The following is an 18,948-nucleotide window of genomic DNA, read 5'->3' on the forward strand; positions in this document are numbered from 1 at the left end:
AAAATGGCACGTCTGTTTTATATTCAAGAGGTAGACGCTAAGAGCTACCCAAGAGCAGCCCAACATGAGCCCTGGAATACTAGTTATAACCAATAAATAAATCCTTACCTATGGTGTTATTTCACATTATTGCAAATGGCATATCATACATGATTCTCACTGCTTTGTTCAAAAGTGAACTAGACTCAGCGATCTGGGAAAGTGTCACCACTGCTAGACATGGACATTTTACTAGCAACCGAACTGATAGGGGACTCCCAATGACACATCTCATATGGTTGTGCTCACGCCAAACAACATTCTGTATCAGACACAAGCAGTGTCAGGGATTCAACGAGAAGAAAGTAGAGGAGCTGGTACAGCTAAGATTTCTTCCATGGCAAGTGTGACAAGGTCCTGACTCCTATATGGCTTTCATGCTGCACATACACAGTCCATTTGAGGTATCTAACTCTGGCAGTGTCCTAATAATGGACACTGACAGAGTTATACCTTAGCTACATTTGAGGCAGAATAGCAAAGTTGCTGGCATTCACCTCCAGCATGAATGGGTGGATTACCTCAGTCCCACAGTTCCAGACAGGTTTTAGTCTATTTTGAATTGACGCAGCAATGCTAATGGCTCTATGTAGGCCTAAGACCTAACGAAAAATGTCATCCTTATTTCTTAATGTTAGCCAATGCAAGGGATGACTGCAGCTCATCGTGGTGCATGTTTGCCTGTGTGATCATCATTCAGATGGCGTCCTAGGGATATGGAGAGACAATGGTTAGAAAAGGGATACAACATAAAATATGAAACAATTTCAGACATTGGCTTTGCCATATCTCACCTGATTTGTGGCATTTTTATTTATCTTGAACTCATCACTCGCCCAATATCTTAAGTCTTTTCGGTCTCCTTCGTCTGGCACTTGCCTTATGGTCCGCATCATGTTTCTGTACAGGCCCAACACGTTCTGTCTCTAAAAACTGTGGAAAGAGAATAAGCACTCAAACACAAGTTACAGTAGAGGTAGCCGTGCGGCTAGAGCAGTGGAAGCAAACAAGCAATCTTGCTAGCAAGTTAACTGGCTATCTGGCTAATTTATAAACAGTCATATGGAATTAGCAAATTAGCAGAGCAATATGCTGAGGAAAACAATAAGTACCTAACTGTAATAGATTTCCATTCAAATGTGCAAAAATAGGTTTTTCTCAAGCACAAAGCACAAATTTTGTTAGGACTCTCTGAGAGTGGTCTGAGTGGGGAGAGGAAAACCGATAACTAGCTGTTATCAGGAAATAACACTGATCACTGCTTCAATGTTAAAGGTCCCGAATAGTCATTCTGAATCCCATGTAAAATAGCCTTTTGAGTGACTAAACTACAGTGCCTTGCGAAAGTATTCGGCCCCCTTGAACTTTGCGACCTTTTTCCACATTTCAGGCTTCAAACATAAAGATATAAAACTGTATTTTTTTGTGAAGAATCAACAACAGGTGGGACACAATCATGAAGTGGAACAACATTTATTGGATATTTCAAACTTTTTTAACAAATCAAAAACTGAAAAATTGGGCGTGCAAAATTATTCAGCCCCTTTACTTTCAGTGCAGCAAACTCTCTCCAGAAGTTCAGTGAGGATCTCTGAATGATCCAATGTTGACCTAAATGACTAATGATGATAAATACAATCCACCTGTGTATAATCAAGTCTCCGTATAAATGCACCTGCACTGTGATAGTCTCAGAGGTCCGTCAAAAGCGCAGAGAGCATCATGAAGAACAAGGAACACACCAGGCAGGTCCGAGATACTGTTGTGAAGAAGTTTAAAGCCGGATTTGGATACAAAAAGATTTCCCAAGCTTTAAACATCCCAAGGAGCACTGTGCAAGCGATAATATTGAAATGGAAGGAGTATCAGACCACTGCAAATCTACCAAGACCTGGCCGTCCCTCTAAACTTTCAGCTCATACAAGGAGAAGACTGATCAGAGATGCAGCCAAGAGGCCCATGATCACTCTGGATGAACTGCAGAGATCTACAGCTGAGGTGGGAGACTCTGTCCATAGGACAACAATCAGTCGTATATTGCACAAATCTGGCCTTTTTCCAAGAGTGGCAAGAAGAAAGCCATTTCTTAAAGATATCCATAAAAAGTGTCGTTTAAAGTTTGCCACAAGCCACCTGGGAGACACACCAAACATGTGGAAGAAGGTGCTCTGGTCAGATGAAACCAAAATGTAACTTTTTGGCAACAATGCAAAACGTTATGTTTGGCATAAAAGCAACACAGCTGAACACACCATCCCCACTGTCAAACATGGTGGTGGCAGCATCATGGTTTGGGCCTGCTTTTCTTCAGCAGGGACAGGGAAGATGGTTAAAATTGATGGGAAGATGGATGGAGCCAAATACAGGACCATTCTGGAAGAAAACCTGATGGAGTCTAATGGAGAATAATTTGGCACGCCCAATTTTTCAGTTTTTGATTTGTTAAAAAAGTTTGAAATATCCAATAAATGTCGTTCCACTTCATGATTGTGTCCCACTTGTTGTTGATTCTTCACAAAAAAATACAGTTTTATATCTTTATGTTTGAAGCCTGAAATGTGGCAAAAGGTCGCAAAGTTCAAGGGGGCCGAATACTTTCGCAAGGCACTGTATCTCCCATAATATTTTTGGGGGATAGAAATGCTATTATAATTTTTTCTCTCATGGCTAACAGGAAGTTTGAAAAGACAGGCGTGGGCGCGGAGCTTATATTCATGAGCTCGCATTGATTGACAGCTATTTGAAACTCCTATGTTAAGAAACTTGGATGCGGTGAGCAGTGTTGCAGTAAAATCTTCTCAAGAAAACTTGGTGATACACAAAGCAACTCAAACGACATTGAAATTGCATCAATGATGTCAATGTTTTGGTCTCTCTCCCGTTTTCCATGTCTCTTTTGATCTGGTTCACAGCAGCATTGACGGATGTGTTGACTAGCTAACACCAGACACAGATGAAGACCTAGCTAGCCAGTAACTAGCTAACACCAGACACAGATGAAGACCTAGCTAGCCAGTAACTAGCTAACACCAGACACAGATGAAGACCTAGTTAGCCAGTAACTAGCTAACACCAGACACAGATGAAGACCTAGCTAGCCAGTAACTAGCGAACACCAGACACAGATGAAAGGGGAAACATAAGTATAATATAAGTATAATAAGTATCTTTGCCATAGATGAATAGTGTAAACTTTGTATTATTATATAATATTTTTAATATTTGCTGACAAACACCCTACAATCAACATTTTGCACCAGTATAGTAGCTATCTAGCTAGCCCTACTGAACAAAAATATAAACGCAACATGTAAAGTTTTGGTCTCATTTTTCATGAGCCGAAATAAAAGATTCAAGAAATTTTCCATCAGCACAAAATGCTTATTTCTCTCAAATGTTTTGCACAAATTTGTTTACATCCCTGTTAGTGAGAATTTCTCCTTTGCTAAAATAATCCCTCCACCTGACAGGTGTAGCATATAAAGAAGCTGATTAAACAGCATGATCATTACACAGGTGCACCTTGAGCTGGGGACAATAAAAGGCCACTCTAAAATGTGTAGTTTTGTCACACAACACAATGCCACAGATGTCTTAAGTTTTGAGGGAACGTGCAATTGGCATGCTGACTACAGCAATGTCCAACAGAGCTGTTGCCATAGAATTGAATGTACATTTCTCTAACATAAGCCGCCTCCAACATCATTTAAGAGAATTTGGCAGTACATCCAACCAGTCTCACAACTGCAAACCACGTGTAACCACGCCAGCCCAGGACCTCTTCTTCACCTGCGGGATCGTCTGAGGAGCAGTGCTGAGGAGTATTTCTGTCCGTAATACAGCCCTTTTGTGGGGAAAAACTAATTCAGATTGGCTGGGCCTTAATCATGTGAAATCCATAGATTAGGGCCTAATGAATTAATTTCAATTGACTGATTTCCTTATATGAACTGTAACTCAGTAAAATCTTTGAAATTGTTGCATACTGCGTTTATATTTTTGTTCAGTGTATATATAAACCATGCCCCACTGCAAACACAACATTGCCTTCTCCAATGCAGGTTACAAGACAGTACTTATTTAAATTAGGTAAAATAATATCACATTACCATTGGGGAATTAAATTGAGTTAGGGTGATGCCTTAATAATCCAGATGTATCCAAGTGTTTGACATCGAGCAGGGACCAATAACTTTTTGATAAAACGTTATGTAAAAGCAACAGGCATTTTTCATTCTTTGATCTGGGATATAAACCAAATATCATCCAATTTCATGAAAAACATGATTTTGACTGATCATGACCTTTAATGTTAGCTAGCTAGCTCATGCTGCCATGGCTATTTCCCAAGGCAAGCATGATGTCAGAGAACATTACCTCGTTGGCACTACACTAACCCCATGGTTTACTGTTCATGTTACCAACATATATTTGTATTACCTGTTTTAATGTAAGTGCTGCCACGGGTAACCTTGAGCTAGCCATGCGGACAGTAGCAAACATGGTTATAGAGGCAGCTCTACAGCTGATCCACTGTTTTGGCTGGTCCATCTTGGTTCAACATCGATGATTAACAAGATCAATGTCACCCTCTTGTGGGGTGGAGTACTTATTGAAAATCCAAATCTCTTTAGGGGCCATAAAATAATTATACTGTAGACTACTACCATACATGATAAAACATGTGCTCAAAACAGTTTAAAAAGTTTATTAACCCTAACATCATAGAATGTATCATGTCATTTGTGATTGATAGGTGGTATGAACAACTACCATGAATATCATTTGTTTGCTTAGTTATTTCCACATTACAAAACACCTTGGCGATAAACATTTCAATGCACAATCAACCACTGTTTTCCTAATGTCACAGCAATGGTATTTTCTAATGATGTGTCAGTGAATGAACCTTATCTACAGTACAGTCGAGGTGCAAAACAGATGTAGTTGTGATGTCGCTTAGGCTGCATTTAGACAGGTAGCACAACTTCCAAATTGGTATTTTGACCAATCACATCACATCTTTTGACAGATATTTTTCAGAGCCGATCTGATTGGTCAAAAGATCAGAATTTGGCTACCTGTCTAAACATAGCCTAAGACCAGAGAAATGGAACCAATTGGAGCATTTATCAAAATTGTCATTAGCAGTCCTTGAGCTTCAAAGTGCACAAGAACCACATTTTCCAAAAACATTGACTAAAATAGAAAGAGAGAAAACGAGAGGGAAGCTTTATAATAACACCACATTATTTTGGGCAGAATGATCATTTCCAAGTAAACAATGGATGCATTTTCTAAAGCACATAGTATAAAGTGAGATGCAGAAACATTATTTTGTCAAGGCACAATTTTGGGATTACTTTTTTAAATGGATCAAGCCCATATCAGCATGCTTTTCTTTTGCCATGATATAATTAAGGGGGTGCTTTTTTTCCTTGTTATTTTTTATTTTACAAACAGTGCATTAACATCACAACAGTCAGCTCTATACATGGTCATTTGATGTGTTTACATGAAAGCAGAATGTCTTGATGAGCATGTTAGACTGAAAACATCCATACAACATGAAGGGGGTTATAGTACACAGGGAAAAGAGGTATCTTGTTCACACGGAAGGGAATCACATTTTGTTTCTTTTCAAACATTTTTTATAGACGTGCAAGATAAAGCAATGCTAATTACATTACGAAAGAACTTCCAGAACTCCCCTGGCCTGATGACAAGGACTAAACAGCGGAGGTTGCTATCAAACTCTACAGTCTACTAAAATTAGAGTAAAAATAAGAAAAAAAGGCACATATACAATGGCAAGTCCGTCTTCCTTTGTGAGTCCTGTTTTGAGTCTGTGTGTTGTCGAGAGGCTAGCAGCAGAGTGGCGTTGTGCGGTTGGTTGCTGCCCTCTCAGATGGTTTCTTCTCATTGGCCTACTGGTCGGTTGCCGTGACGAGTTCAAACCACTGCCTCAGTGCGTCGCTCAGGGTCTCTGGCAGGGCGTTGACGTCCCTCAAGATCACGTAGAAGGGGAAGGGGAACTCCTCCATGTAGGAGCGGATCTCAGGCATCTCTCCTGGACCTTTGAAGATGGGTACCTTGATGTCCAGAATGGAGTCCTGTAGAAAAATGACAGGAAATGTCAAAAGGAATATTGTGGAATAGTTCCAGGATATTTCAATATGAATATCATATCTCAGTGATTTGACCATTCACATAAACACATGCAACTTCTATTGGACTGTATCATGTAAATGACAGTAAAACCTTGCATTTACTATCCACAATCCTTGCTACATAACATGGATTCCATCTAAATCAACTAAGTCCTTTACCCTGGAGTTGGGGTTCTCAAGCACCACGAAGATGACAAAGATGTTAGCGCTGCGAGCCGCCTGCACGGCAGCCATCACCCTGTCCTTCCCCTCCAGGAAGAGCCCCCTGCCGTCCGACACGATGAGCAGCAACTGGGCCGTCTCTGTTGAGGGGAGGGGGGGGAAGAGAGTGAGAGGGAGGGAAAAAAAGAGCACAGGATGAGGGGGAGGCGGTCAGTTTACACTGGCACCACAATGGCCCTGGGTGTCTGCTTACTGGTTCTAGTCCTCTGGGCCGCAGAGGGAGAGCAGTGAGAGCCCTGATACCAGCTCTGCACTGTGATCCTCAGAGCGGCTCCACAGAGGACATGTTAGCTTCACCAGGGGCACTGTAGCAGGAACAATACTCTGCCTTGACTAACAGTACTGGGGCTCTGCTCCCTACCAACACACTGCTCCACTCAGGGCTTGTTTGTTGGACATCAGATACTATCGGGGCATGGACCCCAAAGCATCAGAGGATGATGTAATCAGCTGACATTCTTGCATATGTCTCAACCCATTACTGTAAGGAATAGTGGGATCTAGGGGACTAGGGGAAGCCATTCTCGCTTATAGTAATCATACTAAACCTTCCACCCAGTAGAGTACCTGTGTTCATGGATCCAAGGCTGTGCTGCTTGGCTGCTACAAACATGTTGGCTGAGGTCTCCAGGAACTAAAGGATATTAGAGCACAATGTGGGAGTCAGTCTCAGAAGAAAATAAATCTGTCTCAAAGAATATTTTGGGGAGAGATCTGTGGAACAATATCACAGTAAAGAACAGGCCTGAAAGTGGTTCAAATCATCAAAATGAAAAAGAGTGTAAAAATGAAGGAAGAAGGAAAGGGACTCCCACCTGGGCTATCCTGGTCTTTTTCTGCTGGAACTGACAGAGCCTCAGTATCCTAGCACCTGACTGATCGTTGAACGGTTGTTGGAACGGGTGGAGAAGCTGCACTGTCTCTCCAAAGCTGAGGGGACAACCAAAACAATCCACACATCATGTTGTTATCTCACTGTCAGGGGAAGAGAAACACCTGGACATCCATATTAATGTATTTTCAGTGACTGCTCCTCTCACCTGCACACAGACACCTGCCCAACCTCCAGGAGAGTGAGAGCGTTGACGATCACAGACAGGGATTCAAAGGCCAGCTGTGAGGCACAGGAGACAGAGGTGAGATAGTGTTTTTCCCCATGTGGCACCCTATTCCCTATGCGCTACTTTTGACCAGAGACTTTTGAGCCCTGGCCTAAACTAGTGCACTCTAAAGAGAATAGCGTGCCGTTTAGAATTCACACACAGTTCCTGCAGCACTGATTGCAAGGTTGTCTCCACTCATCCCTCTGTGAAGCGACCTACCTGTTTTGAGTGGTTGTCCACCATGCTGGAGGAGTCGTCCACGGCCAGACAGATCTGATACTCTCTCTTGCTGGGCTTGGTTCTCCTCAGCCAGATCTTGTCTTTACGGAACTGACTGGCGATGTAGGGGATCACCTTCCGCATGTTCAGACGCTTTCCTGTGCGGAAGTCTCCTCTGTGACAGAGAGAAAACAGAATAAAGAGATGAGCTACTATTTGTTGTGAAATTAAAAAGGATCTTCCAAATGAAAAAATAAATGCATTTATAGGAAAGGTTACAAAACCCTGTTCCTGCTCTGGTCTGCGTTTTGTCTGATGGCTGACCAGAGGCCAGGCTCCATGAATGATCTTCTAGGGGTTGCGGTAGGTACTCACTTGAGCTTGGCCGCCTGCGTGGGCTCTAGGATGAGGCGGAGCTGCTCACACAGCTGCTGGGATAGGGCCGAGGTCAACGTTTGGTACTGGTGCCACATGGCTGCCGCTGCACTCTCCTATAGGGCAAGATATTAGCAGGAGCAACACACAGAGATCTGAACTTCTGAAGGTAGGTCATGGGAATAACGCATGACAGGGTAAATAGTATCCGGTAATATTTATGTATTAGCTGTTGGTACCTCCTCCTGGTCTCCAGGGGCCTGTTTCATCCAGGCCTCCAGCTGCAGCTCCATCTCCCTCCTCAGCTCCTCTGGGTCGCGGACTGGGTTCTGGACAGACACACACATTCAGCTAATCTTATACAGAGTGCTCCAGTACTATAGCCCTATGCAGATCTCTGATCAGATCTCTGGTACCTGCAGTGTGTCCATTAGCAACTCTGGAACAGTGTGGATGGTAGACTCTGTGCTCCTCTCTGGGCGCTCCTCGTCACTGTGACCCTGTGTGTCCTTTGGCCTCTCCTCATTTTCCTCATGCTGCCTCAGCGCCTCCTGGTCTCCACTGTCCAGACCTGATGGGGGAAATTACACAGTAAGACAAACAACAGGCAAACAAACAAGCACCCACACAGGTGTAGACAGTGAGAGGAGATGGATAGAGCACCTTTCTGTGACGCTCTGGTCGAGTCCAGCTGCTCTGGCTTCAACTCCTGGGCTTCAACAGCCCGCAGGTCCTCCTCCTGCTCCTCTGTATCCATTGCAATGTCGTCGTCCTCTTGGTCCTCATCTTGTGGGGCTCTGTCTGGTTTCTGCTGGTCTGCACTGGCAACATCTGTCAACAGCAGAGGCAAGCGGCTCAGTGAAAGGGCTCTTATAAGAGCTTAGAAGCAAAGGCTTCTTATCTTGGACTATCATCTTCTTAGGGGGGTGAACTGGTATGCCATATCTGCTCTGTGGTGTGATTGGTGCCTGACCGTATGTCTGTGCGTCGTAGGCCGTCTCTCCCTGTTTGATATGCTCGTACAGGTCTGACTCCTGCTGGGCCGGAGTCTGTTTGTTCTCCAACGTCTTCTCCGTAGTGCTTTCCACCGTGCGTAGACGCTTGTTGATTCGCTCGTTGTAGTCGCCCGTCGAACGCTCGTTGTCAGCCTGCCCCGGCTTCCTTTTGAAGCTCTGGAACAGCCAGGTCAGCATAAGAACAAATTTAGAAATATATAGCTCATCTTAAAAAACACAAAACAGAATTTGATTACTGTTTAAAATGTTTCAGATTCACTAGAAAACATTAACTCAAAAACACACTGTAGAGATTTGTAGACCAGACATACCTGTGTCTTGCTCTGGCTCGCTTTCTGAGAGGACATCCTTGCCATGAGTTTGGACTCATGTCCCTCCGACTGGCTGGCATCAGCCGCTCCACTACCATGCTCCTGGACAACACAAGAGGGTCAATGTGTGCCAGCCAAATAACAAATTTACCTCGGCTGTAAATGGGTGTGTGTTTCTACCTCTTTAGCTTGGTCTCTCTCGGATGCATCCCCTGCCAGCTCCACAGCGGTCTCACTCTGGACGTTCTCTTCTCCTGTCTGACCGTCTGTGTTGTGCTCCTTCCTCTCTGTCGATTCTGGCTGCTCCTCATCCTTACCCTCCTCTTCGTCCTCCTGTGGGCAATGAAGAAAAAAGGCTTTGAACACAACTAGCAAAGCATTCTGTTCTAGGTACATCTGGGGCCACAAGGTGCTTAAAGCATTAAACACGCTGATAATCTCACTGCTGATAATCTCACTTTTCACAGTGGGAGGCAGTTCCTTCTATTGCTAGAACAAAAGCGGTACCTGAACCGGTAGCGATGAACCTACCGATTCTACTTGTAGAATCCCAATGCTTGTCAGTGGCCAACAACTTGACTTCGAGCCAATCAGAGAGCACGAAACCCCACGTGGGGGACGCAACACAAAAATAGGAAAAAATATGGCATTTTCTCCTACATCCGTGGATGAGCCAGTCACACTTCATATGCAAATTAGGTTATGGGACGGAAGCTAGCTAAGTGCACAGACGCAATGCACACAACACTAAATACTTCCTCCAAGTCAGCGAACCACCATAGCTAGTATTGATATTGTAATTAGATCCCAATGGATTAGCTACGTTCCATGAAACAGCTGCCTGTGTTAGCTAGCTAAGGACACTGCACTGTTACGCTAGCTAGCTAGCTAAACATTTGGCTATGGCCTGGCACTGACAGTATGGGATTATGGAGTGTGAATTAAATCGTTTTTGTCATCTTCGTAAGGAGTCATCTAGCTGTGGCCATCTGGCTATTACCAAAAATGATTTCCCACAAAATAACAACATTAGCGCAGAGAGCTTGAAATTTAGACCATAAGCAACACGCAAGGATATGCATTGCCAAACAATGCTACTGCCACCTTCTGGTTTGGAGTATTTTAACAAGGCTGAGTGGCTGATGAAGTCCAAGGTCTTTGTTGTATGAACACAAAAAAGATAGCACCTCTGAACAGAGTGTTGACAGTCTAAGTACCGTCGGCAGGCAAATGTTTGACAATCCTACCAGTGTGTCTGAGTGTTTCACTTTAAAGCTCAAAAACTATATTTTGGTATATTTTTTTCAATAGTACACTGTTGACACAGACCCATAATGATTTGCATGTCAGCAGTCAAGTTGAAGATATTGGACTTTCAAGAAGCAAAGTATCATTATGATTCAAGAGAAAAGAAGTCAAACTACCTTTGGTTTCTGGCCTTCGTTTGTAGGGATGGCCACGTCCTCCTCTTTCCCTGCCTCTTGTCCTTTGTCCTTCTCCTCCTCATCCTCCTGCTCGGTTTGTTCTCCTCCTCCCTCTTCCTCCTCAGGCTTGGGATCCTGGCCTTCTTCCTCTCCTTGTTTGTCTGTCTGATCCTCAGCTATGTCCTCAGCTTCACCCTCCTCCTTTCCCTCTTTCTCCGCTCCCTCCTTCTCATCCAGCTCCATTGGCTTCTCGTCAATGTCGAACGGGTTTTCCTCTGGAGGAGAAAGAACGTAAATTGTTACACACTGATTCTCTGGTGTCTCCACCGGTTCCTCTACTCCCTTATTCTTTAATTATTTTATTTAGTGACAGGACAAAAAAAAAAAAAGTTTCCTCTTCTGGATATACAATTGACCCCTGAGGCCTCACCGTCTCCCGCTCCCTCGTCCCCGGCCTGGTCCTCCTCCTGGTCCAGATTGAGTTCATCAGGCAGGTCCATGGCCTCCGGGTCAGGCTTCTTCTCCTGCTTCCCATGATACGGGTCCACCTCGTTCTCATCAAACTCCCGCTGGAACACAGATACTCAAATCAGACACTATCTAGCACTCCTGCTAAAACTCACCCAACTACAGCCTGAGATGTGTTGAGTAACGTGCAGAAAAAAGCCCCTTGCAATGCCAGGGATAATCTGTGAAGCAACATTGATACGCTCAGTAAAGTATATATGCATATATTTTCAGTGAAAGCTTACCTCGTCCCCTTGTTCATGGATCTTCTCCTTTTCCTCCTCGTCCAACTGTTGGTCTTTGTCGTCTTTGTTCTTGTTGTCTTTATTGGGGTCCGCTGCATCCAGGTTGTCATCCTTGGCTACCAGCTCTGATTCCCCCTGAAGAAACCACAAAAGAGCATAATTTGTGAAATGGTCCTACTAGAAGCAGCAGATACGGCCCTTTCTGACATTTGAACCTTCTTTTCTGATCCTTCCTCTCCGTACCTGGTCCATTCCTTGGCCTGACTCTTCCTCCTTGTCGCTGCCCTCCTCCTCTTCCTCATCCTCATCATCACCCCACATCCTCTCATCCAGCGTGTCCGTTTGGCCTTCGCCCAGGTCGCCCATCTTCTTATCCAGATCTTCATCCTCCTCTTTGTCAGAATCCTCCTCGTCATCCTCACCTGAAAAGGCACAACCAAGAGCGCTTTGAGATGCGAGACCAGGGTAGGGTTCATTAGGGCATGCAATGGAAAACGGTTTGAAATGTTTTGCAACAGACAATGAAAATGAGTGTTTCTTATTGGACAAATTCCAGGTAGGCCCTCCCTGTGTCCATTTTCTTCCATTTGGTGCCTAATGAACATAACCCAGGAGCGTGATCAGACTCCCATGAGGCTGTCTGTTAAGAGTTCTGTCCACCCACCTGGCTCTTGCTGGTCTCCATCATGCATCTGGCCGTCAAAGTCCTCAGACATCTCGATAGCGTTATCCTCCTCGTCAATGTTCTTCTTGTCAGGTTCCTCCTCTTTCTTCTCCTGGCCTTCCTGGAAAGTGTCCTCCACCTACGACAGAAAACGTAACATTTTTGCAAAACTTTATACATTTTTACTGAGTAATGCATTGATGTCAGTAGGTGACCAAGTGAAAATTCAACTTAAGTGCAAGTTAGGATTCACCCCTTCATGAGCAATGCTACCCAAATAACATAGATCTTAGTGTCTGCACTGTATTGCATGCAATTCTTGTAGGAAGCATCACCTGTTCTTCGTTCTCGATCTTGTCGCTGACGTCTTTGGTGCCCTCTCCCTCGCCGATGCCACCGCCCTCGTAGTCGTGGAACTCTGTGGCCCCCTCTCCATCCCCTCCCTCCAACTCCTGGGGGAGGCAGAAGCCCTGCAGGACAAGACAATAAGGCAAATCAGCAAAGAAAAACAGTGGCTGTACAGTAGCACCATTGCAGCTTAGGTGACGTACCCAAACAGTAGAAATAAAGAGCTACTGAAACTACAGGTTGTTCTAAGATTTTTCACTACTATCGTTTTTTTCAACATGCATTTGTGCTTGTGTTAGAAAACAGATCCAAGTACAGGGGTTGCATACAGTACCTTCTGGGCTAACTCAGTGAAGATGCCGGCCAGGACAGAAAGCAGTTTCCCAGTACTCCTGTGGGCTCCCATTGACACAGCCAGGTAGTAGCATACCAGCTCTGAGTACAGCCCCAGCATGGGGTCTAGACGCACCAGCAGCCTGCACGCCTCACTCAGCTCCTAAACACAACACGCAGGACAAAGGAGGAAGACAGAGGGTCACTGGTGATATATTCTGAATATCATGATAAAGCAATCTGAAACAGCAGGACATCATCGTTCAGAAGAACTCAGGAGAAAGAATGATGAACTCATTGGCATTACCGACAAAATCGTCGAGATGCAAGGTGTTTCAGTGGTGGTTGTGTATCTCCACTCCACTAGAGGGTGGTATAGGCTACAGTGTATGCTGTGTGACTACTGTACCTGGAGCTGCTGAGGTGGACAGGAGTCTCGGTGGACTCGGAGTCTCTCCAGTAGCTGTTCCAGCGTGTCGCTGACCTCCCCCAGGGAGAGAGACGCCACCTCTGCTCCCAACTCCTCCTCCAGCAGACGGCTCAGGTGACCAGGCTTCAGCAAGTCCTCCTGGGGCTCCTCCTCCTCATCACCTTCTGGAACTGGCAGATACAACAGGAAATTACATCATTCTTCATCAATGGTCGCGACTCGCAGAACACTAGGATTGATCATGTTAGCGCATCTTGGCCCAGTCGTATTCTGGCATTCTTGGGATAGCTTTATTTGACAGCGAGTTCTTCGACAGTTCTCCAACAATAACCACACAAGCATACTACAAGGCATTAAACAAGCGTTTCTTTATGGACAAGTTCAGAATGTCCCTCCCAGTTCCAGTCTGTTTTCTTCCATTTGGTGCCTAGTGAATACAACCCAGGTGTGTTATTGGAGGCAGACAGCAGGGGTGACTCCTCACCTCTCTTGGTGTCTGTCTGCTGTTCTCTCGGCTGCTCCCCATCCTTTCTCTTCACCAGGGTCTGCACGGCAACCAGCACAGTGTTGATGGCCTTCTCCAGCTCAGCAGAGAACTCGGAATGGAATTTTTGCTGGTAAGCTGCAGAAAGAGAGGGAAAATTATTTTGCCAATGTAATAACACTGTAATAGCATTGTAACAGTGTAATACCATTGGAATAAAAGTATAATAGAATTGTAACAGTGTAATACCATTGGAATGGAAGTATAATAGAATTGTAACAGTGTAATACCATTGGAATGGAAGTATAATAGAATTGTAACAGTGTAATACCATTGGAATACAATTGTTTCTATGATGGGGTCTAGAATGGGTTACTTTAAAGAAGTGGTGTAAAGTACTACTTAAGTCGTTTTTTTTGCTGCAATACTTAGCAGCACAGGAAAAATTGTCAAATTTAAACACTTATTTTACCATTTACTGCAACTACCTGGGGAATAGTTACAGGGGAGAGGAGGGCGGACCTCTGATCTGGCGGACTCACTAAACACAAATGCTTTATTTGTAAATTATGTCTGTGTGTTGGCGTGTGCCCCTGGCTATCCATAAATAAACAAAAACAAGAGAATTGTGCCGTCTGGTTGGTTTGATAAGGAATTATTTATACTTTTACTTAACATTTTACTTAACATATAACATATTTTAGCAATTACATTTACTTTTGATACGTAAGTATATTTAAAACTACTACTTTTAGACTTTTACTCAAGTAGTATTTTGCTGGGTGACTTTCACTTGTGTACTTTTCCCACCACTGCTGTAAAGCTTTTTTGTGACAACAGCTGATGTAAAAAGGGCTTTATAAAATACATTTGACTGATTCATAAAGGACGGTCGGTCTGTTCTCACCTGTGTGTCCGTGGCCCAGGGAGAGTAGCTGTGTCTTCCAGGTGGTGAACTCAGTCAGGCTAGACTCCAGCTCTCCCCTGACGTACTGCAGGCCACGGGTCAGACCAGGCTGGGTGTCAGCCGTGCCCTCTGGGGCATTGGGGGTGAAGAGCTGCTCCACCACGGGCATCTGTGCCGCCACGGCACCCAGCCGGTCATAGCCAGAGCAACACACAGAGAAGTGGCTCCTGAGGAGGTGAAGAGAAGGGAGGGTTAGCAAATGAATAGAGCATGAACAGCAAGGTTATGCTTAAAGCTGCAATATGTAACTTTTGGGGCGACCTAACCAAATTCACATAGAAATGTGTGTTATAGATCTTTCATTCTCATTGAAAGCAAGTCAAAGAAGCTGTAGAACTTTTATGTGCTCTACTTCTATGCATCTTTTACTTTCGGTTTTGTACACTAGCTTAAAACAGCTGAAAATACAATATTTTGGATTATGGAAAATGTATTTCACACCTGTTTAGAGGGTATAATGTTTCTCTACACTATACTTGCTTGTTTTGTCACAAACTGAAATTATGCAAACTATTCTAATTTTACAACCAGGAAATGGCGGTGCATAGTGCACCTTCAAATTATAAAAAAAAAAATCTAACAAGATAAAATGAACTACTGATTTCAATATAGAGGATATCTTAAAAGAAAAGTAATGAAGACAAAAGCTCAATGCTCTTTTCTGTGTAATGCTATCAGTATTCCTGTGTAATGCTATCAGTATTCCTGTGTAATGCTATCTTGTGCTCCTAGGCCTTACCAGGAGTGCAGCGCCCCCTGTGTGGACTGCAGTGCCACTGCATCCAGCTCCTCTTTCAGGATTTGGGTTTGACCCAACATGTCCACCACACGCCGACTCAGCTGGCTCCAGGCCGGGTCTCCTCTCCTCAGCAGACACCCAGGGGGCTGCCTCTGAGCCGCCATGGGGGACGGGCACCTCAGGGTGGGCTCCCTCTGCCCGTCTACCCCCTCCGTCTGCTGGGGGCCCTCGGGGCAGCACTGCAGCATCCAGGATAGCTGCTGGAGGAGGGTGGCACACTGCCCTGCCAGGCCCTGGGCTTTGATCACCCAGCCCTGGAGGGAAGCCTGGGGGGGAAGGCCACCCGCATTCTCACTGTGGGACTGGAGGTGAGCCTGGATGCCCTGTACGCTGGCTGTTAGCCTCCTGTATGTGTTTGAGAGAGGATAGAAGCCAAAACGAGTGTGAGAAAGACAACTACAGTTCCAGATACTCAGGCGGTATCCTAAATATTATAAGGCGTTGTAGGGAACAGAGTGCCTTGTCAGATGCAGCTATATTCAGAGATACTCTATCCAGATGGTAAGCTCTGAGGTGTAAGCTTAAAGGTCATAGGTTAAAGGTTAAGGTTCACCTGAGGTGGACCCACTGCTCTGTGAGCTTGGCCAGGCGTCGCCTTTGTCTGAGCAGCAGTTTGAACAGGTGGGAGGAGAAGCCTCGGCAACGATCAATGTTCCCAATCCCCAGCTCCTGGAAAACAAGCAAACACTTCAAAACGTCAGACAACAATTTCCAATTGCAGCACAGTTATATTTACTGCGCTAGACACCGTTAAGACCATGGAGATTCTATGATAATGGCACATAAATATTCGGTTTAGACCCCATTTAGAAACACAGTAACATTTCTCAATTGCAATTGGTCATTTCCTTTCAGTCTCTCACCTTCGCTGCGCTCTGGAGGGCAGTCATCATGGCTGTTCTGCGGGCCCACGAGCGGTAGAAGTACTTCTGACAGCCGTCCCACGCAGCGCTCATCTCAGTAAACAAACTGAAACAGACAGTTCCATGCCACAGTCAACCGCCTACTCCATGACCCACTGCACAGCTATTCAATGACCCACTGCACAGCTATTCAATGACCCACTGCACAGCTATTCAATGACCCACTGCACAGCTATTCAATGACCCACTGCACAGCTATTCAATGACCCACTGCACAGCTATTCAATGACCCACTGCACAGCTATTCAATGACCCACTGCACAGCTATTCAATGACCCACTGCACAGCTATTCAATGACCCACTGCACAGCTATTCAATGACCCACTGCACAGCTATTCAATGACCCACTGCACAGCTATTCAATGACCTACTGCACAGCTATTTAATGACCTACTGCACAGCTATTTGATGACCTACTGCACAGCCATTTAATGACCTACTGCACAGCTATTTGATGACCTACTGCACAGCTATTTGATGACCTACTGCACAGCTATTTAATGACATACTGCACAGCTATTTAATGACCTACTGCACAGCTATTTAATGACCTACTGCACAGCTATTTAATGACCTACTGCACAGCTATTTGATGACCTACTGCACAGCTATTTGATGACCTACTGCACAGCTATTTAATGACATACTGCACAGCTATTTAATGACCTACTAAACAGCATCTCAGAGTGTATTGTCTAATATTCCAGGTGTGGTGTCTGTAGCAGCCAGGTGGGTGTGTCTTGTCTTACGTTTTCTCTGCCTGCTCCTGGGTCCAGACTGCAGCCAGGGCGGTCTGCAGCTCCAGAGGCTGCAGACACAGGGTCTCCTCTGGGTCCGCTGTCCTGTTCCAGTTCAGGCCCTTACGGTAGGACAGACCTGCAGAAAGACAGCAGCACCGTCAGTAAACTAAAATACTGCACAATATCAGTGTAGACTGACAGTGTTACCACAATGACATTGGCTTTACTTGGGATAAACAGTTCTCTTTAGAGACTCACCAATCTCAGCCAGCATCTTGAAGAGGTCAGACAGGGCTCTCTGCTTCTGCTGGAGGATGTGTTTGACCTCCGACTTCTGCTTCTCCTTCTCGGCTTTCAGGTCGATTGTGAGGCTCTGGAGGTCGCGCAGGTTGCTGATGATCTCCCCTGAAATAAAGACAAATATCTTACAGTCAAAGCTATAATCATAGAGGGGCCTTTCCCCCCCACAATCTCATCGGAGGTAGTACATCTTAAGAAAACATTTCTCATCCAAAACCTGATGCCTTTGTTTTTCTCATCGTCATTCATGATGGATTCTCAATGAGGCAGCACAAGCAGACGTTCTTCATCTAAAACCTGTGACTCCAGGCTTTCTCCAACCCTTACCGGTGAAGACATCCAGGTCCTCAGAGAGCTCTGGCAGAGGGTTCTTCTTCACCAGTGTCACACACATCTTCCTCATCTTCCTGGTGAGGAGGGCCAGGCGGCCCTGCAGAGATGAGGGCTCCACACCCGCCGGTCCCTCCTCTGGGGACTCACTCTGGAACACACATCACAGATACAGTATGTCAAGCAAAGTCATTGCAAATGTCATGAGAATGTACTGAAGAAGCTCTTTGTGGATAGAAACACTGGTCCAAACTGTCATTTTATGAGCCAGAACATGAATGTTTTTGTGTCGGAAAAGAACATTGATACCATGGTATAAATGCCATATTAACATTGTGCATTATTGACACTGATGAAAGTGATTGTGTCTACAGAGGGCTGTACCGTACCTTTAGGTCTCTGATCCTGCCAGGGAGGGTGTTCTTCAGGGCATGGTGAACCCTGTGGAGTGGGGTGTTCTCTTCGTTGGCATCCACACTGTCCAGGCTGGCACTGCTGCCCTGCTCCATCAGCGCTGGCGCAACTGGCCCGCTCAGCGCCGCCTCAAACTTCTTCACAAACTTAAACAGGGTTCTGGAAAACCAGAAGAGTGGTAGATATTGTAATGAACTTGTTGTAGTGGGAGACATTGTGCTTACTGTATTGAGTTCAAGCTCCAAAAGGTTTGGTATAACTTTATTTTTTTTACAATAAAATGTTGATATGTTTTGGCAGGTAGCCTTACCGGTGGGTCTTATCCACTGACTGTTTAATGGACCAGAAACTGACGTCATTCCACCTGGAGATCTTCACAAAGTCCTTGAGTTCCTTCTCAATGGGCTGGCGGAGCTGAGTGACTTTGGTCTGGATGCATTCTGAGAACTGTGTATAGTACTTGTGCAAATTCCATAGGAGACGGCAGAGAGGTTCTGTGAAAGCAGGAAGGATTTCCTGTTCAGAACTACATCCGCATGTTTGAAAGGTCAACACCGGCACAGCCAGAAGAGGACTGGCCTTCC

General features: G+C 44.9%; 1 protein-coding gene and 1 long non-coding RNA gene across 3 annotated transcripts in view; both read right to left on the reverse strand.

Moving 5' to 3' along the window:
* On the reverse strand, positions 1-4,611 carry LOC110529503. Its single transcript, XR_002474399.2, has 3 exons — positions 4,480-4,611; positions 834-972; positions 1-747 (listed from the first exon to the last, which is right to left on the reverse strand). It is a non-coding gene; the product is annotated as an uncharacterized LOC110529503 (long non-coding RNA).
* Positions 4,612-4,732: 121 nt separating this feature from the next.
* LOC110529504 (midasin) overlaps positions 4,733-18,948 on the reverse strand; it is a 62,270-nt gene continuing 48,054 nt past the window's right edge. For both annotated transcript variants that reach the window (XM_036984899.1, XM_036984898.1), the window contains exons 71-101: positions 18,675-18,858; positions 18,340-18,523; positions 17,948-18,101; positions 17,579-17,725; positions 17,330-17,456; positions 16,520-16,625; positions 16,210-16,325; positions 15,597-16,001; positions 14,798-15,024; positions 13,891-14,028; positions 13,386-13,576; positions 12,978-13,139; positions 12,631-12,765; positions 12,296-12,434; positions 11,875-12,053; positions 11,632-11,766; positions 11,310-11,448; positions 10,880-11,154; positions 9,636-9,788; positions 9,456-9,557; positions 9,102-9,300; positions 8,792-8,959; positions 8,545-8,699; positions 8,368-8,457; positions 8,129-8,244; positions 7,754-7,928; positions 7,472-7,545; positions 7,247-7,361; positions 6,999-7,065; positions 6,369-6,511; positions 4,733-6,152 (exon numbers count right to left, since the gene is read on the reverse strand). In XM_036984899.1, the coding sequence (XP_036840794.1) occupies positions 5,967-6,152; positions 6,369-6,511; positions 6,999-7,065; positions 7,247-7,361; positions 7,472-7,545; positions 7,754-7,928; positions 8,129-8,244; positions 8,368-8,457; positions 8,545-8,699; positions 8,792-8,959; positions 9,102-9,300; positions 9,456-9,557; positions 9,636-9,788; positions 10,880-11,154; positions 11,310-11,448; positions 11,632-11,766; positions 11,875-12,053; positions 12,296-12,434; positions 12,631-12,765; positions 12,978-13,139; positions 13,386-13,576; positions 13,891-14,028; positions 14,798-15,024; positions 15,597-16,001; positions 16,210-16,325; positions 16,520-16,625; positions 17,330-17,456; positions 17,579-17,725; positions 17,948-18,101; positions 18,340-18,523; positions 18,675-18,858 (4,886 nt within the window). In that variant the 3' untranslated portion in view covers positions 4,733-5,966. The remainder of the gene's footprint in view (positions 6,153-6,368; positions 6,512-6,998; positions 7,066-7,246; positions 7,362-7,471; positions 7,546-7,753; positions 7,929-8,128; positions 8,245-8,367; positions 8,458-8,544; positions 8,700-8,791; positions 8,960-9,101; positions 9,301-9,455; positions 9,558-9,635; positions 9,789-10,879; positions 11,155-11,309; positions 11,449-11,631; positions 11,767-11,874; positions 12,054-12,295; positions 12,435-12,630; positions 12,766-12,977; positions 13,140-13,385; positions 13,577-13,890; positions 14,029-14,797; positions 15,025-15,596; positions 16,002-16,209; positions 16,326-16,519; positions 16,626-17,329; positions 17,457-17,578; positions 17,726-17,947; positions 18,102-18,339; positions 18,524-18,674; positions 18,859-18,948) is intronic.

This window comes from Oncorhynchus mykiss, chromosome 8 (genome assembly GCF_013265735.2).
Source record: "Oncorhynchus mykiss isolate Arlee chromosome 8, USDA_OmykA_1.1, whole genome shotgun sequence".
Classification (NCBI taxonomy): domain Eukaryota; kingdom Metazoa; phylum Chordata; class Actinopteri; order Salmoniformes; family Salmonidae; genus Oncorhynchus; species Oncorhynchus mykiss.